Consider the following 22,748-nt stretch of genomic DNA (forward strand, 5'->3'; position numbering starts at 1 on the left):
CTACTGACTCCTGTTATTTCTAGTCACTTGATTAGCCAATCATGTGGCAGGGAATTGAATGCCTTCTTGTAATCAATCCAAGCTACATTCAAGTTGGTCTTCCTTCTCTTGCACTTTTCCAAAATCATCTTGTCAGTTAGGAGCTGATCTTTTGTTCCTCTGCTGTTTGGGCAGTTTCCTTTCTGACCAGATGGAAAGAGCTTGTTTTCTACTAGATGCTCATGGACTGCATTAGCTACCACACCAATTAGCAATCTGAAAGTTGTTGGTAAGCAGGTAATTGGCCTGTAGTTGCCTGGTGCTGCCCCTTTTGCTGGATCTTTCATTATGAGGTAGGTTTGGCCAGATGTTAACCAATCTTCAATTTCATCTCCTTGCAGTATGTTGTTAAACTGCTTGGCAATGAGTGGGTGTAGACCAGTCAGATGTTTCAACCAAAAATCATGCAGTTCATTTTTATCATTATTGTCATTCTTATTGTTGTTATTGGTACTGTTATTGTTACTGCTTTTCTTAGAGGCCATTTTTATAATTGATTTGGGGTTCTTTGGGAAGTTGTTTTGCATTTACAGCGTTCATCAATATTTTTACTGCTGTAAGCTACTGGGAGTTGTTATTGATTTGGCAGTATATAAACAGGGATAGATAAATGATATAGCTTTAATTTTAATTTATCTTTAAATGCAATAACTCATGATAACATATTCTTAAAGAAGAAATCCTTAAAACTATGGACTGAACTTTATCCTGATATGATTGGTTCTGGCTACTTGGATCTTTTCTATAGTCTAATATTGCCTATGGTTGTGAACAGTCCTAGAATTCATTACGAAGCAACTTAACCGCTACGTGTTGGTAAATGTTTTTAGCCAGAAACTCCTCTGGTATCACTTCACAAGAAAACCATGTCTACTGGGAAAGTGCTAAGCCTCAGATTATTTCCTGAGCAGGTTTATTCAATTCAGTCCACGCAATTGTGTCTTTGAGGAGTAAGAATATCCCTCAGGTTACCAAGTAAAAGGAAGGTGACTTTTTCTTTTAGTTTGAGGCTGTGTGCCACAAATTGAGGTGCACTAAGGTCAAATGGGCTAGTAACATCTGTGAACAAATTTCCAAGACTATGTTTATTAATTTGTATAACTGAACAGATGGAATGTCCTTGTACTAAATCATATAAATTAATGCTGAAGAATGCTTTCTTTCCCAACCTGTAGCCCTTTAGATGTGTTAGACTATAGCTTCCATCATCCCAGGCAACATGGCTGTAGTCCAACACATCTGGAGGACAGCAGACCGGGGAAGGTGGTTCTAGGCCTTTTAGATGGAGTAGTAGAAGGCCAGTGTTTCTAAAGCATCTCAGTTCACAGTGCATCAGCGAATGCACGGAAGCCTTTGTTTCTAGCAGAATAAGGATAATATATTTCTATCCCCCTCTATGTTTTGGGAAAAAATCCAAAACACAATGATGGTTCATTTCTCTGCCATCTACTTTTTTCTTTCCAAGCAACTAGTGATTGGTCCACCCCCTGCTGTGTTCCTCAGGCTTGTCTAATCTGGAAATTGAATGTGAACTGAATTCTGGGTTGGTGAAAGGTAATATGAACCAAATGTCAGCATGGCTGTTCAGGGGGAACAGGGTTTCAGGACCAAGCTGTTCTTAATAAGGCCTCCCAGTTGGTAGAACCTAGCAGTATGAAGCTGACAAAACCCAACAAAAAGTAATGCAGTGTTACAATAGGAGTGCATAGAAGACCCATACACTGAATTCAACTGCTGCTGTTGCTTTGCCAACTTAAAAGCTGTTTACCTCCCTCCCCACCCACATTACTTGCCCTTCCTTGTATTGATGCAATCTCTCCAAAGTTGAAAAGTCACATTCTTCTTTGAGCCTCACACTGTTGCTTGGATGCTTAATAAGGCATCTCAGTTTCATGAAGTTGTTATCAAAAAGGAGTTACCTTTTCTGAATATTGTGCTGTTTGCTTTGGGAGCCTCTGGGCATATTTTGCTCATTCTCCTCTCTTTCATGTAATTGAACACTGGACCCCTTCTGGGTAAGCCACCAATTAGTTTAGGAGTGAGAGGCTCTGGTAATGCATATTTGAGTTAATGGATTAAACAAGACACCATCTTGCTGGCTAGTCCCTTGGAGAAGCTAAAGCCCATTAATATCCCTCCTTCAATCTCCCTCACCCCTTCCAAGCATGTTCATTGATTTCTCCCCCACCCCCCGCTTAATTTTCTTTCTCGTTTGTCCCACTGGAGGAGTGAAGCCCTGAGAAAGTTCTGATCTCTCTAGTTTCTGCTTACAATTATGTGATTATGCTTCTCCTTCAGCATCACAAGGATTTATGGACAGATGTCCTTCATCTCAGGTCTGATGGTTAAGTCCAAAAATGGAGAGGCACTGGGACTGAAGCATGCCTTGTAACTACAATCTATAATCTAGAAGGTGTGCAGTCTACCTTTCCACTTTTTTGCCACTCCAATCACTTCCTTTCTCCCCCATCCAGTTCTTCTTTGTGTGTTCATTCTTCTCCAATCTTTCCTCACAGTTTGCTCAATCTCTGTCCAATTCTTCCCAGTCTAAGCCTTCCCAGCCTGCTGCTGCACTCTCTTCCAGATCCTTAGCTGCCTTTGCTCATTCTCTCCCCCAACCTCTTGAAAAGCTGCAGCTTCTCTGTTCCTTCCAAAAGAAAAGAAGCTGCTGCAGCAGTTATTTTTAGTAGAGGAAGCCAGGATACTGGGATTCTGTTTCATATTCTCTTCTACTAATGAAAAAAGCTACATTTTTACCCCCCTTCTGATGGATTGTTTGTTCCAAAACCATCCAACCAAACAAAAAATGCAGTCCTTTTCATCAGGATAAATGGCTGTGAACATCCAACACCGCAACACCCTCTGCTGATGAAGAAAAAAGTTACAGCTTCTTTTTAAAGTTTGCAATTGTAACTCTCCAAATATTTTATTAATAAAGGAGTACATGATATATATATATATACTGTAAAATAAAATGCAAAATCCAAATTAAGTAAAAAATGGCTCCACCCACTTTTGGAATGTAGGCACGGTCACGTCATATCAGTCCTGCCATGCCCCTGAAAGTCAACAATAGCTGTGATCCAGAGGCTATGCGTTTCCAAATCCCAGGTGTGTCGTGTTTCTCCAAGGATAGGGATGGTGATGGTAGATCAATCTGCACATGATCCAAAGCAGCTTTTTAATGAAGATTACCGCAGTAATTCCCTGGGAAGTATTCCTGATGCCTCCCTCCATTGCCTGATCTTAACAGTTTAGAACAGTGCTGTTTCCACTGGACCTTATATGCCAGGTTCATGCCTTGTGCAGGACTCTTCACTGGCTCGCTGTGTGCTACAGCCTGGTTTAAACTACTGGGCTTGTCTTTAGGGTCCTCTGTTTGCAACACCCAATCATCCCCCAAAGTGTTCATGCCTTATGTCTCCCTACAATCTTGTTTGATTTTTATGTTCCTCTGAGCAGGGCTTCTTTCTGTTCCTCCCTCCAGGAACATGGTCTCCTGGTTGCAGACTTACCAGGACCTGGTCCTCCAACTCTGGAATTAGCTGTCTTCTTCCCTTCATCTCTGTGTTTGATGGCTTTTAAAAGGGGCATAAAGACCTTTTTTATTTGTCTAGTGGGTTAGTGCAGTGCCTGATTATCCTACCTTACTTCCATTAATCCTGGCAATTCCTCAATTACTACCTGTTTTATTTTAATTATGGATGCGTATGTTGTACTGTACAACATTGTTTTAAATCTATGTTTTTGGTGCTTGCTTTGCCTTTGTTGTCAATATGCATTTACTGGTTTGGGTGCTAGGTTGTGAATGTGACTGGATGGGAGTTTGTCATTGATCTCTTTCTGATTTGCATTGTGCTCTGGTAAAAAGAAATATTGTTCTTGCTATTACTATTTTTATGAGTGGCATTTTACAACCACATTCTTAGCTGGGAATCTAAGCTGGATCTTTCCCAGCCCTAGTACTTGATCACTGTGAGCCTATGGTGGTATCTGAACTATCTGGGAAACCACAGTCAGGCAAGATCTTGCATAAGGAGATCAGAGGACAGACTCCCCCTATAATGAATATTAGGGACCCCCTATTTCTCTTCCAATAAACAATTCTCTAGTTTCCCCACCCCTTTCATACTGACACAGAAACTAAGACACCCACTGTCTTGCTCTTAAAATAGAACTGTATTCAAAATTTCTACTATTACTTTTTTTTAAGCAAAACTCTTTTGAGATGCGTTGAGCGCACTTGGGTTGCAACAACTGTGTCGGCAGCCATGCTTAAAATGAAAACGGTCAGTATCTCCTTCTTGTCACTTGTAGACTTTGATCCTTCCAGACTAGAATACTCTTGGCTGCAATGAAACTCACATGTCCATTCGGGGCATAAATACTATGACTGATCAGAAAATGAAGCGATGTGGTATTGTACGTTGAACACCAGAACTTGCTTGGTGCAGTGCAAATGGAGTTACCACCTTTTTCCTACCCAAAGGATTTCAGTCCCTTTGAATGTTGATTTTTGAATGATCAAATGCTTAGATTTGTTAGAGGCGCTTCTTTACTTTCTTGCACCATACTTTTCCATTGCTTATGGGGTGGGGGGCTAAATGCACCTGAATCTCCCAAACGCGGGCTTGGTGTGCTTTCGCAATCTGCAGCATAACCGATCCTGGTTCTTCCCCAAGATCCAGACGCCCCGCCCCGCGCTCCCCTTTTCTGGTGACGCCGCCGCGGTTGCAGCGGGACCCATTCAACGATATAAAAGCGCGGCAAAGTTCTGCAGCTGGCCAGCCAGGAGGGGTTGGGAGAGGGAGGGGTTTGTAGCAATAAAGAGAAGGGTTCTCGTCAGAGGCCCCGCCCCCGCTCCCCTTCCTTAGGAGAGGTGAGGAAGCTGCCCTAAGAAAGAAGCGTCGGGGGAACAAATCCGCGCTGACTCTAGGCGGGGAGAGCGGCGGTGGGAGAGATGGGCTCTTCTCTCCGCCGCGTCTGTGCCTGCCCCTCCTGCCCTGGGCTAGCCGGAGGATGTGAGCTGATGCTGTAACGCTCTCGGTTTCTATGAGCCTCTCCGCGGGCCGATCGGATGACAGGATGACCTGGGTTTGTCTGTCCTGTATGCTTTGGGTACGTAAGTGTTCTGCACCGCTCCCTTGTACTTCGCTCGGTTCGCTGGTGCGCTGAATCTGAGGAGTTTCTCTCAGGGGGAGGAAGGGTCCTGCTTTCAGCCGGGGTAGCCGAGGAGGAGGAGGAGGAGGAGGAGGGGAGAGTTGGGCAAGAGTGGTGTGCGTGTGTACGCGCCTGCGGATGGAACGGATGGATTAGAAAGCCCCGCTCGCGCAGCGTTCCCAAAGGCTGGATGGAAGAAAGGCGTCCCGGGGCGGGAGGGGGAGAGAGGGAAGGAGAGGAAAGCCCTGCTAAGGGATTCCATCTGGATGCGGGTTTGCGAGGAAGCCTTTGATGCTTGCTGAGAAGCAGATGTCCGGCTCTCGGGCTTGGTGTGCTGCTAGAACTGCGGGCGACCAGAGATTGGGCCTGAAAAGCCCGTTCTCCCGCTCCCCCCTTCACCCTGTCCTTCGTTTCCGTGCGAGGGACACGTTTATTTTAACTCTTTTTCCGTGCTTGTGAAAACCAGGTTGCTCCCCCCTCCCCTCCCCTCCCCTCCCTCCAGCTATCCGGACTGGGTGGTTTGGAAGGAGATGATCTGGATAGGCTGAGAGGAGTGGGGAAGAAAGGCTGATTTCAGCGATGTGGAGGCCAGATGGTACAAGCAGAGGTTGGCTAGGTTTTAGTGGGTGCCTGAAAGAGTGAAGAGCCTGGGGGAAAAGGGGGATTGGGCTGGAATTTGGAGAATTGCAGTACCAAAACATCTGGAGGGTGCCCTTTTGGGAAAAGCTGATATAACTGAAAGGCCATGCCAGGCGTTGTACGCCAGCACGGTAGAAATGTTAATGTGATCTATGGCATGTCCACCTCTTTTCCATATCTCTGAGTAGGGCTTGCTTGAGAACAAGCAGGACTTCTAATTTAAGCTCGTCCAGCTGGAACCATTGCCTCTTATGGGGGAGGAAATTACAACAGCAGGATTTAGACGTGACATTAAAAAGAATAGAAGAAGGTGGCAAAAGAATTCCGAATTTTACTTGGGTGCTTCCCTAGTGCGCTGTTTGGTAATGCTGCTAACCAAATGCTGATAGGAGTCACAGTTGCAACCCCTTCTACTTGCTTGTTACAAAGCAAGATTTTTGTGCTGTTGGGTGGGTGGGTGGGTGGGGGTGTCAGAATATAACTAATCGAGCTTACATTTGCATGAAAAGAGAACCCTGCTTCTTCAGAGCTCAGCCTGTCTGCCTGGTCCCTACAGTTACAACCCACTGTTTGTGACATCCCTTTGTTACCATAGTGATACTTTGGGTGGTCCCAAAGGCAAAGTGGGACCGGTGGGGGTGGAACATAGAATGAAGTTAAGGAGACACTTTCTCTCTCTCCCCCCCCCCCCCCAATTATACATATTCAACTCACCCTGGGAACTGGTCTTCGAAAGTGAGGAAGGATAGGGCTTAGATAGGAGGTTTCTAATCTGAATGAAAGTCCAGAGTTAGTAATATTTAATATATAGGTTGATTTATTCCACAGAGATATTGGTGAACGCTTTTCATACTGATGTTTGTAAGTTAAGTATGGAGGTAAAACATCTTGGCTTATTTCTTGCTGTGGTAAGAAACAACAACAGAGGGGTACATTTTTAGAGGACTGATACACGTAAATATTTGTAACATGACGGCTGTGTTCATATAACAAATGTAGGTTAGTTAAACTGTAATGGCTGTATTTTTGTGGCTAGCTTTATTTATGTAAACTTAGCCCATTTGGTTAGTTTATGTTTCAGTGTATTGTGTGAATCAAGAACACTGGTTAATTCAGTAACTAAGTTAAGAGTGTTGTGCAAATATAGCGTTTGTGATAGTTCATTGACTGCTTTGGCACAATAACTTGTCTTGGGGCTATTCAGACATATATTTTGAATTCACTGCATGCTTGAAATATGAGTGTTGAGCAGTTTTGCAACCGAGTTAATTTCTATCTGTTCTCAGTTAGTGACTGGCATTTTCTGTGGTTGAAGCCACTGCTCTTTAGAACAGCCCAACCCTGTGAACAGAACCGAATCCTTTGAAGTCTTTGTAGGGCAGCTTTTTGCAATCATATTCCAGAAGTGTTGAACTTCATCTATAGTCAGCATGGCCATTGAAAATGAAAGTCAACATACTGTATCTAGAAGGTGTTAAGCTGAGGAAGATTGTTATAGAACATGGTGCTCTGGTTGAACAAGAAACAAATTCCAAACTTCCTTGGACTCAGGGGAATAGTTTTTGATGTGTGTCTTTGTGTATAGAGAATGACAAAGCCATTTGTCTGTCATTACAGTCCTATGTTAAGGAATTATAAGGTTCAAGATCTACATTGACACTGGAGATCGTGATAAATACATCGATTCATTTAAGTGAAAGTAGAGTGTGATTTCAGAAAGAATGTTTGCAGGTGACCTACTTCTTGTCTGCTGACTCCTTAATGATTAATTAATTAATTAATTAATAATTAATGAAAGTCTCCAGAGTTTAAACCTTCCTGTGTACATGTGGGGCTTCTTTTTGGTTCCAGGGAGAGGAGGGATATATATGATTGGGATGATTTACATGATGTGATGTAATTTATCATTGTAGACAAGAGCAGAGGAGCAGCCTCACTAGGTCAGAGAGTTCACTGCAGCCAGCATCCTTTCTCTGATAATGGTTAGTTCCAGATGTTTTAGAGGAAATGTTTGAACAACATGGGGTACTGACCAGGAACTCCAGTTCCTCATGATCACTTCCAGCTTTTTGTAATCTGATGGTCCTGGCAGTTCTCAGGAACTTGATCTGTTTTTTTTTGAAAAGCAACATAAAAGATCAGTGGCAGCTTTCTGAGAGGTGTGGGTTTGGGGTGAAGAAATCTATCTAATAATCAGATATTAGTTTAAGCATGGAAGCATCCTTTTCTAATTTAGTACTGTATCTTTATCTATAATCAAAAGCATTTTAACAGAGGCTTCTTGGCAGGGCTGAAATATATTTTGGATTCCTAGGTGATAATCATATTTTTAAGACTCCTCATCAAAATTTGAGCCAGCCCTATTCAATAAAAAAATAAGAGGATAAAAATCAGTTACCATGTAAAATACCAGTTTATACAAAGGATTTTTTTTTTTACCATGATTGAATTTTTAAATTATAAAAAGTTCTTCAGTATAGTTTGACATCAAATCTGAATTTAACAGATATGTTAAAGGTATAATCAATAATTTCTTAAAACTAGATATCTGATCCGCTACTAAAAATCCTCCTTCCAATTTTTTAAAAATTTAAAATATCTTCTAATTAAAGGCTGAAATATGGGGGAAGCATCTGACCAAGCTTAGGTACCATCCAACTTAGACGCTGTGATTGAACTGGTCATGTATTGTATTTATTATTAGGACTATCACAAATATGTAGGAATGTACAAACCATAATGCTATGGCAATTCACTTTAAGAAGAAATGGTCAATCCGCTGCAATAAGGATCTGTGATTTTGAAAAGTTTTGTGAATTCATTCTAGATGCTAAGGAGCTACAGTACTGAGGCTCATAGAGGATCCTTGACCTTAAGTCTAACCCAAGAGTCAGCAATATCATTGTAAATTTTCAGAATATGTCAAAATCGCTGCCAGATGGGAGTATTCATTCACAGGTTAGCTGTCATGATAGGTGTGGACAATCACAAAATACATAAATTAAGGGATACAAGAGAACAACTTGCCCAAGGACTGGAATATAAGCACAAATGAAAATATTTAAGTGGATTTTTAAAGTGACCTTTTACATATATGTGGAAAGGCAGCCAAATAGAAATTCATCGAATTCACAATAATAGCTAAAAACAGATAATTCAGTAATTCAAAACAAATGTTATAGTCTGTGATCAAAGGTTTTGTAATAGGCGTGTATAGAAAGATTCTCTTAGAATGAAAGCTGGTAGCTTAAAGCGGTCAGATAGCATATCTTCCTTAGGAAATGTCTGATATGCAGAATAAAAATGTGATTCAAATTGTGTTCTTGGAGGTTATTTAAAATGAGATTTAGATAATTGTAAATAAATGATACTTATTATAATGAATACGAATACTTTGAGAGCACTTTATAAGGAGTAAAATTGTCCCTTCCTGCCAGCTTGCAAAGGGGAAAAAAGATAGAAAAGTAGGAGGAAAACCCACTGCAAACTAGGAAAAAACAAATGGAAACATTCGTATATGCAGCATTATGCTGTAGTTTGCATTGCTTGACACCCTCATATTGGGAATTGTTATGTTTCTTAATAAATTCCATTTGATACTCTTTTTGCCACAAAAGTAAATCCCAGAATCTTGGATCTGTACTTTCAATGTGTTTTTGATTAGTTTTAATATAATTTGGGATTTATTTGCCATATATGATATCTGAAGGCAACTGTATAAATTACATTTGCCTTCATAAAAATAATGATCTCATAGGAGATAATTATATATGGAATGGAATGCAATTACTCCCTTGTCTTACATTAGATGTTAGGTATTAATAATATGGGTATGTAAAATGTTCCAAGTTTGAAATATTCTGAATCCCAAGCAATCATTTTGAATATTCTAAGCCAGAAACAAACACATTATAGTTTGTAATTTTGTCCTACATTTGGGACAAGTGGGGCATTTAATTTGAAGTGTGTTGCCATAGGGTACAATAAGAACTCAAAACAACGCATTGATTTCTCATTTTTGTCTCTGGGGCCTAAATGTATGTAGGTTGATAGTTCATCATGAAATGTGCCTACCACCAAATCTATAGAAAAAATGGCCAAGTGGTTGATTTTCAAAAATTCTCATAGCAAACAATGCAAGCAATAGTTAAACATAACTCAATACATAGTTTTTTGAAAAATGTAAAAAATCTCCCCTAGATTGTATCCTGCCTGTATATACTTAACAATAAAATACCATTTTACATAGCATTTTTTTTCTTTATTAAAAATATTTCATTCACAGAATAAGAAGAAAGCATGAATTTCAGATGATCCAATCTTGACTGATGTTGAGAAAGCTAAGCAGAGTCAGATATGGTTAGTATTTGGCTGGGACACTATTACCAGGTTGATTTACTAGACTGCATAGTAAAACAAACAAACAAACCCCCTTATTGGGCAGCAGTGACAGACTACTTCCATACTGGGGCCAAGAAAACAACATTAACATGGTCAAGTAGTTACCAGGAATTGAACTCAACTTGAGAGAGACTTAATTTTTTTAAAAATGCCTTGGCCTTATAGCATTTTTGAGGATATATTTGTATTCAACAAATATACTTGGATGCCCTAAACACTAACCTAATGTCTTGGGGAAATATACATTTTCTAAATCAGCAAACAGATACGTTTGTCCTCATTATCAGTTGCGGGCTGGATTGATGTCTGGTCTATATAGTTTGGGGATGATGCAGTTTCTGTGTTTAAGTAAACCTCCCATTCATTTAAGGGCAGTCATGGCCTGTGAACTGAATAAGGATAATCCCTCTTAATTAGATAACAATTGAACAGGAAGCAGTTTTGCTCATGATTTCGCAGTCCTACAGTAAAAATGTGTTTGTGAGTTGGTAAAGGAGGTGTGGCAGGAGGAAAATTGCTTGGACCGAAAGGAAAAATTAAATGAGTCCATAAATAAGAAGACTGGTTGTAAATAATAATAATAATAAATAGAATATTATTAATAAAATAAAATAATAATAAAATAATTAATAAAGTATTTTTTGAGAGAAACAGAACAGAAAACAACTAGTTGAACAGCTTTTTAAACCAAACAATGTGGGAAGTCACAGGAAAGTAAAAATACATCTCTCTCCCATCCTTTCTCCTAAGACTAGCTAGAGGGCACTTCAGTTGAATCTCATCTGTGTTGAAACCCAGCTTCATGCCTGCTTCTTACTTATAGATTCAGGTGAGGATAATCAGGTGACCTTGAAGGGTATTTTCTGCCTAACTAGTTTTACTATTTGGGACATAACTTGCCAGTATTTTTGGTCTTATGGTAACGTAAAGAATATATTTGACCAACATCTTGCTTTGCTCCTGGTGGTCCTTTGTGCCCAAGATGAAGCCATGTTCCAAGAAGAATATCTGAGAGGTTGAATTTATAGCATGGGGTATTTGTAATGACCCTCGGTTCAGGCAAAGTCTTGTAGTACAAGAAGTAGTAGAGGCGAGGTAGGGTTTACAGGCCCTGCCTGTAAGATGAAGAACTACCTCTTTCTGCTGAATCTCAAGAAGGCAGCTTAAGGCCTTCAGCTGTCTTTCCATGTCAGTTCCTTGTCCTGGTACCCTTTCTGTCCTGTTCTCTCCTGTGTTATCTGTTGGTTAGCTGGATTAACTATTAATTGTAGAGCAACAACAATAGTTTTCTTGTGCCTTTGCCTGAAGAGAGACAGTCTTTCATCTACTCTCTTTTTCACTTAGGACACCTTCTAGCTCATGCACTTAGTCCCAGACATTTAGGGTAATGGCACTTTTCTCTCTTCCTCCTGTTCCTACTTCTGTGACTGAATTTTTCCAGGAAAGCTTTTTGACTTAGTAATGTTCTTCCTGGGAGCGGGCGGGGTGTGTGTGTGTGTGTGAAGGTCACAAGGCCAAGGGAATAATTGACAAGGTCAACAGGCTAAAGTGCTGGAGAAGATGCCTGGGGTTATTGAACAGACTGAGATAGGGATGTCTAAGAATCCCAAGGGCTCCTGTCACTACTGTTGCAAGAGGATGAGATGAGAATAAGTGTTGGATGGAGTAGAAGCCACCAGTGCAATTATTTACCAAGTTTTTAGCTAGACAATGATATGTTCAATATTTTTTGTGGTTTCTACTAATGGTAAAAATGAGACTTCCTTTAGTTCTTAGATTATAATGGTAGAGCAGCAATCTAGTCAACATGCTTACGAAAACTTCTTTACTTTTCCTATCTGGTTTAGGTATGCTTAGGGGCCATCTTCCCCAACTTGGTACCATCACAACTCCTACTATTCTTGGCAAAAATGGCCAAAGGCAGTGCTGCTTGGCACTTGTGTGAGTTGTTATTCAGCATATCTGGAAGACATCATGATGGGAAAAGCAGGCTTACAGTATTTCTGAAACTTACTTGCCAGCCCTTTGGTTATTACCTACTTAACTTGCAACCTCAGTTTACTTCTACCTTAGCTGTAGTGCCAGTAAGTTCAGCACAGTTGTACTACCTCCAGAATATGAGGATGGGCATGCACTCTTAACATCCCAAGCCTGTTTAATAGTTAGCAAAATGATATAAACTCTCACATACTATTTTTTTTACTCTTATTTATATCTTAGGATCTGCATTCTTCCCTCTGTAAGCTTTCTCTCTATTCTCAGCTCTGTTGCCCAACCTTTTAATTTAATTTAATTTAATTTAATTTAATTTGATTTAATTTAATTTAATTTAATGTATTCAATTTAGGCATCACCCAACTCCAAACTGATTTAGGGTGGTGTACAATAACATCAGACAGAATAGAAAATACAGTATAATAATTATAAAAAAGAACCAAATCAGCTAACAATACCCATACCCCTTAAACAAATCCAACAGGGCCCCCAACCATCCTAACTCAAGGCCTGGGAAAACAGCCAGATCTTTAAGCTTTCTGGAATGCCATCAGGGTGGGAACCACACAGATATCAGGGGAAATCTCATTCCAGAGGGCAAGCACCATGACAAAGAAGGCATGCATCTTGGGTCCCAATAGATGACACTGTTTAACTGAAGGGACCTGGAGTGTGCCAACCCCGTTAGCTCATACTGGCTGGGCAGACACCATGGGAGATAAGCAGTCCCTGAGATAACCAAGCCCTGTGCCACATAAGGCTTTATAGGTCATAACCAGTTCTTGGTATCCCACCTGGAAGCATACTGGTAACCAGTGCAGCTCATGAAGCAAAGGTGTTACATGGGCACACCGAAACACGCTCATCTCAACCCATGCCACTGCATTTTGGATCAGTCCAGAATGAATAGTCTTCAAGGGCAGCCCCATTGCAATAGTGAGGGCGCTCTGGAGACAGAGCAATATTTATCCAAAGACATTGGGTCCAGAAACAGCCTCTTGAGGAAGAGGTACACTACTGCCTCCTTTGAGGGAGGAGGTACCTCATTGTCCCTCAAAGAGGCCAATACCACAGTACGGACCCAACTTCAAGTAATTTCCTTGGCCGCATTCATGACTCAGGCGTGGTTTGGGTCCAGTAAACAAGAGGCCGAACTGACAGCACAGAGAACTCTGTCCACTTCCTTAGGAGTCACCAGTTCAAACTCATCCCAGATCACAGTACAAGATTGGGTCCCAGGCACTCAGCCACGCCTACCCAGTCAGAATCCAAGTTGGAACAGATCTGAGTGACATTATCTGCCCAATAGTTTGAATATTCCTTACAGTAGCCCTGTAGATGATCCTGGGGGCCGTCTCTGTTCAGTAGGGACTCAGTCACCTAAACAGGGGTATTGGCAGGGATGGCTATTGGCAGATGCAATAAGGGTGGAGAAATATTGATGCTTTGCTGCCCTTTTCACCATGAGGTAACTTTAATAGGAACTCTCATCTGTGTTCAATCACTACATGTCTTTCTCCAACAGTGCTCTAGTCATCTCTTCTGGTGATTCCTCCCAGAACTCCTCAGTAAACCAAGATGCATCCTGGGATTGGTGCACAGGGAGAGATCACATAAGGGCAATATGGTTCAAGGCCCCACCCACTCACCCATACCAGGCCCACCTTGGCCGAACTGCCCACTAAATCCTTGGACCCCATGCTTTCTCTTAAACCTTACTGGATCCATTTATCACCTGGGGTAGGCTGATTGAATGGGCAATATTTCCCTGCAGGGAGGGGTGACACCAGTGAGGCTAAGAGCAATCAGAGTGATCTACCTATGGCAATAGACTGATGCTAATGTCTTCCACTAGCAACCACCCTGGGACCAGAGTGTGCAGCTGCTGGTGTGCTTCAGGCCACCAATGACTTGGAACAGGTTCATGGGTTAAGGTTGGAAGAAAAGAAAGGATCTCACAAAAGACTAGGAACCATTGCTACTCTCTTTTCTTCTTTTGCTGATAGTGTTTGATTTGTTGAAATATATGGAGATTTAGTGGTGGCTATAATTTATTGGATTTATATAGCTGCCCATCTCACATTCATGAATCTGGGTGGCTCACATAATTAAAACAACCACAAAAAACCCAAAATAAAATACAAATATCAATAACACAGTAACTCCATTAAAACCAAATTAAAAACCATATGAAAGCCTGTTTAGTGTAGTGGTTAAGGCATCAGGCTAGAAATTGGGAGACTGTGAGTTCTTGCCTTAGGCACAAAGCCAGGTGGTAACCTTGGGCCATTCATTCTCTCTCAGCCTTAGGAAGAAGGCAAGGGCAAATCACACTTGAAAATCTTGCCAAGATAACTGCAGGGACTAGTTCAGCTAGTTGCCAGAAGTCAATACTGACTTGAAGGCACCAAAAAACAAGAAACAAACCCAAACCAAAAAGCTTGGCTATCATAGATAATGCTGAAAAGCAAACCTGCCTATGTTAAGTCTCTATGTAGGAACTTCATTATATGAATGCTCCCCCCCCACCAAATGTTTTGAAAGGGTACTACATAAGGTTCCAAAGATGTTCCATCAGGATTATTTTACTAACACATTTTCAAATTTACCCCTTTAAACTGGTGTAAGGGGAAAGAGAAGACAGAAATAAAATCTAAGAGTGGGTTATATTTTTGTTGGCATGTTGATATCCATTGTTTTTCCTATATGAGGTCATTCAGCCTTTCTCAACATAGTATCCTTCACATGTTTTGGAAAATAGTTCCCATCAACTCTTGGCTAGCATGCCCAATGATCAAAGATGATGCAAGTTGTAGTTCAAAACATCTGGTTTACATGGAATGTTGTGCCTCCAGATATGAATGAGCTAGGAAGAGGGACTGGTGGAAATAGAGGATCATATTGCTTAATGGTAAGTAATGGTTTCCATATAGTTTTTCAAAGAATTTCCATACTGACATGCCAGTTGTGGAATTCTTGTGCATTTCACTGTAAAGTGTCTAGATAATATTCTAGATTGCAATATATTTTCATTTAATCCAAGTTACTATCAAGACAGTTTAGATTTCATAGATGCCTTTATGGACTGTATATGTCAGGGGATGATTAATTGTAGAAGGCAAGTGGTTTTTCAAGAAAGATGATATTCTTATGGAGGACCTCAGATAAGTTCCGAAATAACATCTGAGTTCCTGAAGAACGTTGAAATGCAAGTACACTAGTATACATTATACAGCACATATTTTGCCTCTGAGGTCCATGGGTATCTCCTTTAGAAACCGCCTCCCCTTCCTGTATTGGTGGTGCTTCTAGTAATTACGGGATATATTCATCTAATTGGATTCAGATTGAGACCATTCATTTTGGAGAGGGGGAAGGAACAAATCAGTTCTGTGGATTGGCTCTGATCCTCTGGCTTCTGCTGCATTACAACTAACTGAGATTGCAAGCTGCTTCAGTGAAGAGTAAACCTCGGTTACCTTTGCTCTATGCTGCTGTTACCTGCTTTTGTTGCAATTTTAAGGTGGGAAACAGGGAGAATAGCAGGAGTCAGTTTTTTTGGTCAGGAAGCAAAGGCCAGGAAACATATGTGAAAATGTGGGTTTCTCTGAAGCAGAGGGGAAGGGGAAGGGAAAAAAGAACTTGTTTCTGGAAGTTCCTGCACACCTACATTTTGGGGGCTTTGTCCTACTCCTGGATGTATGCCCTGGTTAGTCATTTAGCTTTCTGTCTGTGTGATGGGAGTTTCTGACTGCAGGTGCGTTCTCAGACTTCCTCAGCAATATTCAGGTGAAGTCCTCTTCCATAACAATACACACGAAAACTTTGGATTTCTTAAAGAACTGTCCTCCCTAACAACTTATTCAAGGCTAATCTAACAATTTACGTGTGTATATTAATTGTATGTAACATATATAAATTCACTTTCCCCTTGGTTTAAAAGTCTTTATAGATGGAATATGGAAAGTATACATGTTAGAAGATATTTTTCCCAGGATTGGATTGCATCGTACAAATCACTGGAGAAGGCCTCCATTGCCTCCTCCTCCTCCTCCTCCTCCTCCTCCCCCTCCTTCTGTCTTTCACTGCTCTTCTAGGTGATAGTGCTCAGTTAACCAAGTCTGCATTTTCCTCTTGGTCTGAGAAACAGGCTTTGCTTGCAGCACATGCACCCTGTGGGATGGATTGAATTGGCACTGCAGGAGAAATTCTCCCTCTGTTGAAGAGTTTGGTGGCTTGGTGATGCAATCTAAGACATGCCAGATGGGTGCTTTTTCCCATTTCTTGCTTCCTGAGATTACAAATCCAGTGTTCGTTCATATTGGAAATGCATATGGGATACAGACCTACATACTGGCAATCTGTCTGTTTTTCCTCTCCTCCTGCCTCCCCAGCTATACTGGAAGGAGCGGTCTCTACCTTTATTTGCTCTGATGTCATGTGGTGGCTGGGGCCAGCTCTGGAGGAATAGAGGAAATTGTCTAGAAACAAAAGTAGACTAATCTCCCTCCACCCCAAAATGTCTATTGATGGAGTTGGTGGAGTGAGGGTAGAATACAAGAATGCAGGCTTGCTAGTGGGTCACAAGAATTATTTTGCCTCGCCTGGAAGCAAAGCTAGAGGGGAAAGGCCAGCAGACATATCCTTATGTGCCCACTGTTGAGTTCCTGATTAAAAAGCAACTCACATTTGGCAGTCCTACAAGTCTTGGGCTGCTGTGCTCTGCAATCTTGCTTTCATGCTCAGTCAGTACATGAATGAATCAGCCTGGGGAGAAAAGGGCACATTTGGGGAGGAGAGGATTTGAAGGGCAGCCTTCCCAGCAAGCTTTATACTCAGGATCCCCGGTCCTTTCAGAGTTTTTCTAGGCACTGCTGATTTTGCACAGGGAATGCAGAGGTCTTTGCTAATGCTTGGCAGGGGAACCGGACGGCAGCCCTCCCAGTTAGATCAGCCTTTCCGAGAAATCACATTTTCTTTCCATGCAAATTAGTTACCAAGGAAATGTTATTCTCTCTTCCCCATCCCCCAGAACACGACTCTGATATACATACAGGCTCTGGACTGATTCCCCTAATTGTCATATCATCAACCGAAGTCACTTTTTCACTCTCTGGATCTTTTACAAGTACTGTAGATATTCTGTACATTTGATGTACGTCAGAAGAGTATCACCCTATCTTTTTTCCCTTGGACCTTTCTCCTTCATAAGATTTGCAGCTTCCCAGTGTTAAAGTGCTTTTTCCTCCAGCCAAGATTCCATTCCCAAGTATACACGGGAACATGGAATATATTCTTACTGGAACAGGATGGAAGCTAATGTTTTAATACTTACAGTTACAAAAGTTACGGAGGGAGGCTATAGTGTCATCTGGAAAGGTCCTGAGTTCTGGGTTTCAGCGTAGTACGTATCTTATAATTAGGTTCTTATTCAGATTGAGAGTTATCTTTTGATTCCAATAGCCCCCTCTGATTTTCAGCTGCTTGCCTGAAATTCAGCTGCTGTGATTGTATCTTAACTTGGGATTGCCAGAAACTTGGGAGCTTGACACACCATAGATGTGAGGTAACGTATTCTCTCTCTTTCCCCCTCTCCAGTATTACTTTGGTTTCTCAAATATTTGTGTTGGATCCTTTCCTGCAGTTTGGAGTTTCCAGTTAAACATCAGACCTGAAACAGCCCTGATCCTATCCTGGTCTCTAAAGTTCTTTAGCTGGCCATTGTGGATTGCTCTTTTTTCTCTGAGTCCCTTTCAGATGTTCTGAAGAAAGCTGGGAGATTCCAAGGGGAGAGCCTGGATACTGCAAACAGCATGGTGTTTTTTTCTTGTAAGGGGAAAATAGTATCTCTCTGGGTGATAACTACTAGGTTTTCTGTCTGACTGTGACTGTAGGCTGTCTGACTATAATCCCGTTGTTTAGGCTAAGTGTACAAAAACTACGTTTTGAGTAGATTTGGGGAGTGGCTGACGTGGAATAAAATAACACCATATTGTCAGACTGGAGAGAAGTCCTGTTGCCATTTCTCCATCCCTCTAATGCAAGAAGGAAAAGGGGTGGCGGGATCCCATGTGGGAAGAAATGCCTTGTGGCAGATTGGAGGAGGGTAAATTCTTGGAAACTTTGCTTAGTTTTACTGGGAGGATTTCACAGTCCTTAGCTTTCTGTCCCAGCACCAATCTAAGACAGGGTTCCTCAACCTTGGCAACTTTAAGACGGGTGGACTTCAACTCTCAGAATTTCCCAGCCAGCTTGCTGGCTGGGAAATTCTGGGAGTTGAAGTCCACCCGTCTTAAAGTTGCCAAGATTGAGGATCCTGATCTAAGACATGCTGTGCTCAAAATAATCCTTTACCCATCTTAAAAGCAGACCAACAGATGAAAAATCCCTGAGGAATCAAGGCAAAAATTGAGTAGCAATTCCTTTTTATTTATTAATACCACTTCCACAGTGCAAGTAGCACCATTCTTCATCCACTAGAACAAATCTTAGATTCAGTACAAGTCTCATCCTGTGTTAGACTCAGGTTCTACCCCAATAGTTTAACACATTGGCTAAATTTGCACAACACACTACACTAGGGTAAAATGAGATTGAATAGCTCATGGCTCAGTGGCTTGTTGGAGCCCAGCCATTATCTTAGCATGTTTAAACTAGGCCATTGCATTGAGACAGAATACAATTTCTTTTGTTTGGGGGCATAGCATGTTATATGAGCACAGCAACTGTAGTTCGCCAACCTGTTTTAGCGTGCTGTGTGACCTATCCAGTTGTTAGAACAATCTTTGGCCTTTTTCCATTCCAGTATGTCATGAGTTCACAAGTCACTATTTTTCTCAGAAATAACACTCTGGTAGACTGAGGGATTAAAATATTAATGCATGATTCTTTCTATATTGAATGGGATTACCATTTCTTTCCTTTTGGTCTGAGACCAGATAAATGTCTTTTGAGGTGAGGAAAGTTGATTGATTGATTTAATTAGTTTATATAGCTGCCCATCTCAGCAAGTGACTCTGGGCGGCAAACAAAATTCAAATAAAATTAAAAACAATGACAACCAACAATACAAAAGATTCTCAAGGAGGCAGCAGCATTTGGAGAATGTGGACCCTCTGACTGATTAACTGTCTGCTCTTGGATATCAGGCATGTTCCTCAGTGGGGATATGTGTGTGGTCTGTGCGATGACAGCTCCCTCTTTAGAGGCATTAAAACTGACAGCTCTCAATCACTCTTAGTGTTTGGTAAGATGGAAGAGTTTTAGAGCTACGGTGGTGTAGAGATTAAGGGGTGGAACTGGGACCTGGAAGATGCCGGTTCAAATCTTCCTTCAACATGGAAGCTGGCGGGATGATTTGGGGCAGCCAGTTTCTCAGCCCAGCCTCTCTCATAGTGTTGTTGTTGTGGAATAATCAGAGGAGGGAGTCCTGCCTCGAACTCCTGAAGGAAAGACGGGATACGTAATGGAAGCAGTCCCACAGTCCCACTCAGCAAGAAACAACAGGTCGAGTGTGTGAAGAGAGTGACAACTAGTCTCTCTCTCTCTCTCTCTCTCTCTCTCTCACACACACACACACACACTTCTTATTCTTCAAAACCAGAGATGATAAAATGTTATGGGAAAATCAATAATTTTTAATCTCTCTTTTAAATTGAAACATAGCTGAAGAGAAACACTGTTAGACAAATTTTTGTCTGCTTGTTTCTGCTTGTTTCTGCTTGTTTCTGCTTGTCTTTTTTTCCAAGTAATTTTATTAAAGTTTATAATTACAACAATAAAAACTAATACAAACTGAAAAAATAGATGATGATGATGATAATAATAATAATAATAATCTCCTCTTAAATTACAACAAATGAATCTCCTCGTCTCGTGGTCTCCTCATGAGGAACAACTGTCTGGAGCACTGTGGGTGATCTCTGGTCCTCTCCTTTATCCGGAGAGGTTCAGAGAGCCAACCTACTCACCGGCTCTTCATTCTTTGTCACGGTTGTTGGCTCCACTTTTCACAGAGTCATCTTCATTCTGCTATTTCTTCCTCCAGGAGTCATCTTGTTTCTGCTTGTCAAACGTTCTTGATTAAAGGATGTTTATTGTATTTAAACATCTCTGTTTAGCCTTCTTGGAATCACATGGCCAACATTTCTCAATGTTTTTCCCTCTGTGTAAATTTACACATATGTAAACACACACACAATTCCACATCATGTTTTGTATGCCACTCAAAGTCCATTGGAGTTGGGTGGCTAATAAATTTAAATAAATAAGTAATAATAAATATTTGTGCCTGAGTTTCACCATTATGGATTCAATTGGCAACTTGCACATACGTTTACTACATCGCCCACAGTTGCTCTTTGAGTGAGATGAGCGGTGACTAAATTTGAAATATAAATAGATAAATAAATTTATGACCAATCCTCACATTTACAACCTTCACAGCCTGTAAACCAAAGGAAAGCTGAAGGTCATAAGCATAGTCACGGTTTCATTTAGTGACTGCTTCGCTTGGTAATCAAGTTGCCAGAACCAATTGTGGTCACTAAATGTGGACTACCTACGTATATGTTTTATTTAAAACATTTATATTGCTTTCCAGTAAAAAAAAGGCTTGAGGCAAATTACACTAAAATTCAGATAAAGCAATTGGTTAAAACAGCTGAGCAAAAATACATTAAAATCAACTATATAAGATAAAATAAATGGTAAAACAACAAAATAGTAACAGAGTAAAAGGAACAAGAGAGATTAACATATCACAGCACCATTAACATATTATTAAAAGCCTGAGGGGGGAAAATGTCTTTGTCTGGTCCTGGTGCCAGAAATACAATGTAGCTGATGCCAGACAGACATAACTAAATGGGGGCATTCCAGAGTCAAAGGGCTGTCACTGAAAAGACCCACTCCTGGGTAGTACTTGCTGCCCCTAACCATGGAAGGATGTCCAGTGCAAGCTCTTCAAGGGTGATCTTAGGATATGGGCAGGAAGATACGGGCCACAGTGGTTCCAAGCCATGAGAACAGACATGGGAGTGGGGGTCTTTAACTATTTCTTTAAAGGGGGGGAGGTGGAGAAGAGATGGGGATGATAAAGTACCAGAGCATCTGCCAGTGCATCCCCGTGCCAAACATCCTGAAGCAGCTGCAATTTTTCTTCTCAAGAGTTACATGCTGACTTTGTAGTATGCCTGAGCACTGCTCAGCAAAGATGCTAATCTAATTAGTGCTTGAGTCACCATGGAGGGAAGATTTACACTGACAACTTCATCTTTGGAAAAGACCCAGATTAATCTCCCCTCTTCCGTAAGTCCTGAATCTTTTGCTTACGACTGGCTACCCCCTTATAAACTCATTGAGGGAAAGGAGACAGGGAAAAGGGAGATTTTCCACCACAGTCCCCTTGGAGCCAGTATGAACCAAGAAAGATTGAGGATCAAGGCCTGGGAACTTCTTTGCCTGCCCAGCTTACAAACAGCTGGATGACATTGGAACATGAGGCAAGAAAGCTAACAGTGATCTGATCACCTTTAACTCAACATATCTTCCCTCCTTTTTCCATATGGACCATCAAATATAAAATGATCCAAACTAAGTATATGTATTTGGTATTATCTACTTGCCAGACAAGGGATAGAATAACTCTTCTGGGACCTGTCTCATAAAACATTCAGGCCTGTGGCATACCCTTTTACCCAAACCAAAACAGTGCTGCCTTCTTCATCCTTGATGTATGGGGTCAGACTCGAGTCATAGTCTTGTTCCAAATGTTGGGAAGAAAGAGAGAAAGGAAGCCTGGATCTCTTCAACCTTTTCTTTCTCCTGTCATTCCCCAGCAGAATTTCCAGTTTGAATATTTGCCATGTTTTGTGCTGACTTACAATAAGAGGTATTTTGGAGGGACTTTAGAGGTTTTAGATACCTGGAAAAACTCTACTCATACCTTCTTGTGGTTTATTTTGAAAGAGGGAGAAAGGACCTGTTTAAGTGGCTGTTGCTTGTGGAATGGCTTCTTTGCTGCATTGCTGATGTCCAGCTTGCTTCACCTTGAAGCTCTCCATATACAGTATGTTGTATAACAACTCCTATTATCCTTATAAGTGACATGGTGGTCTGAGAATAATAGGAGATATAGTACAACTAATCTGGAGGCCATCAAGTTGGAAAAGGGTTGTCTAGACTTTCTGGAAAAAATATTGTAGCAATCCCCACTACCATCATCTCACAGACTTTGGAGAATAGTTCTTCCATATTGGATCCCTGAAATTGGGACTCGTGTTATAATAGACATGAATTTGCTGCTGAAACTCATGGTCTCTCTCCATCCTTTCTTTGCAAAGGTAATTTTACTTATAACTCAGATGTAACATACATGATGACTAGTTCTCTAGCATGTGCTACATAGCATGGTTATATAGACCAGAATATAGGGAAGCCCTCCTAGGGATTTCAACCTTGATGTGATTGAAGGGAAAGTTCCTTGTTTTACATACAGTTAGAACATGGAACAT

At 41.1% G+C, this 22,748-nt stretch overlaps 1 protein-coding gene across 11 annotated transcripts in view; it reads left to right on the forward strand.

The window, feature by feature from the left end:
- Nucleotides 1–22,748, forward strand: part of TNS1 (tensin 1) — a 325,093-nt gene that overhangs the window by 61,143 nt on the left and 241,202 nt on the right. Inside the window, exon 1 of one of the 11 annotated variants that reach the window (XM_025163207.2) lies at nt 4,910–5,157. The exons of the other annotated variants lie outside the window; for them this stretch is intronic. Within the exon in view, the coding sequence (XP_025018975.2) occupies nt 5,092–5,157 (66 nt within the window). The 5' untranslated portion in view covers nt 4,910–5,091. Of the gene's footprint in view, nt 1–4,909; nt 5,158–22,748 lie in introns of those variants that run through there. 11 annotated transcript variants of the gene reach the window in all.

Source organism: Python bivittatus, unplaced genomic scaffold (genome assembly GCF_059951505.1).
Source record: "Python bivittatus isolate LINGU-HERP-01145 unplaced genomic scaffold, Pbiv_v1 ctg000480_np1212, whole genome shotgun sequence".
Classification (NCBI taxonomy): Eukaryota; Metazoa; Chordata; class Lepidosauria; order Squamata; family Pythonidae; genus Python; species Python bivittatus.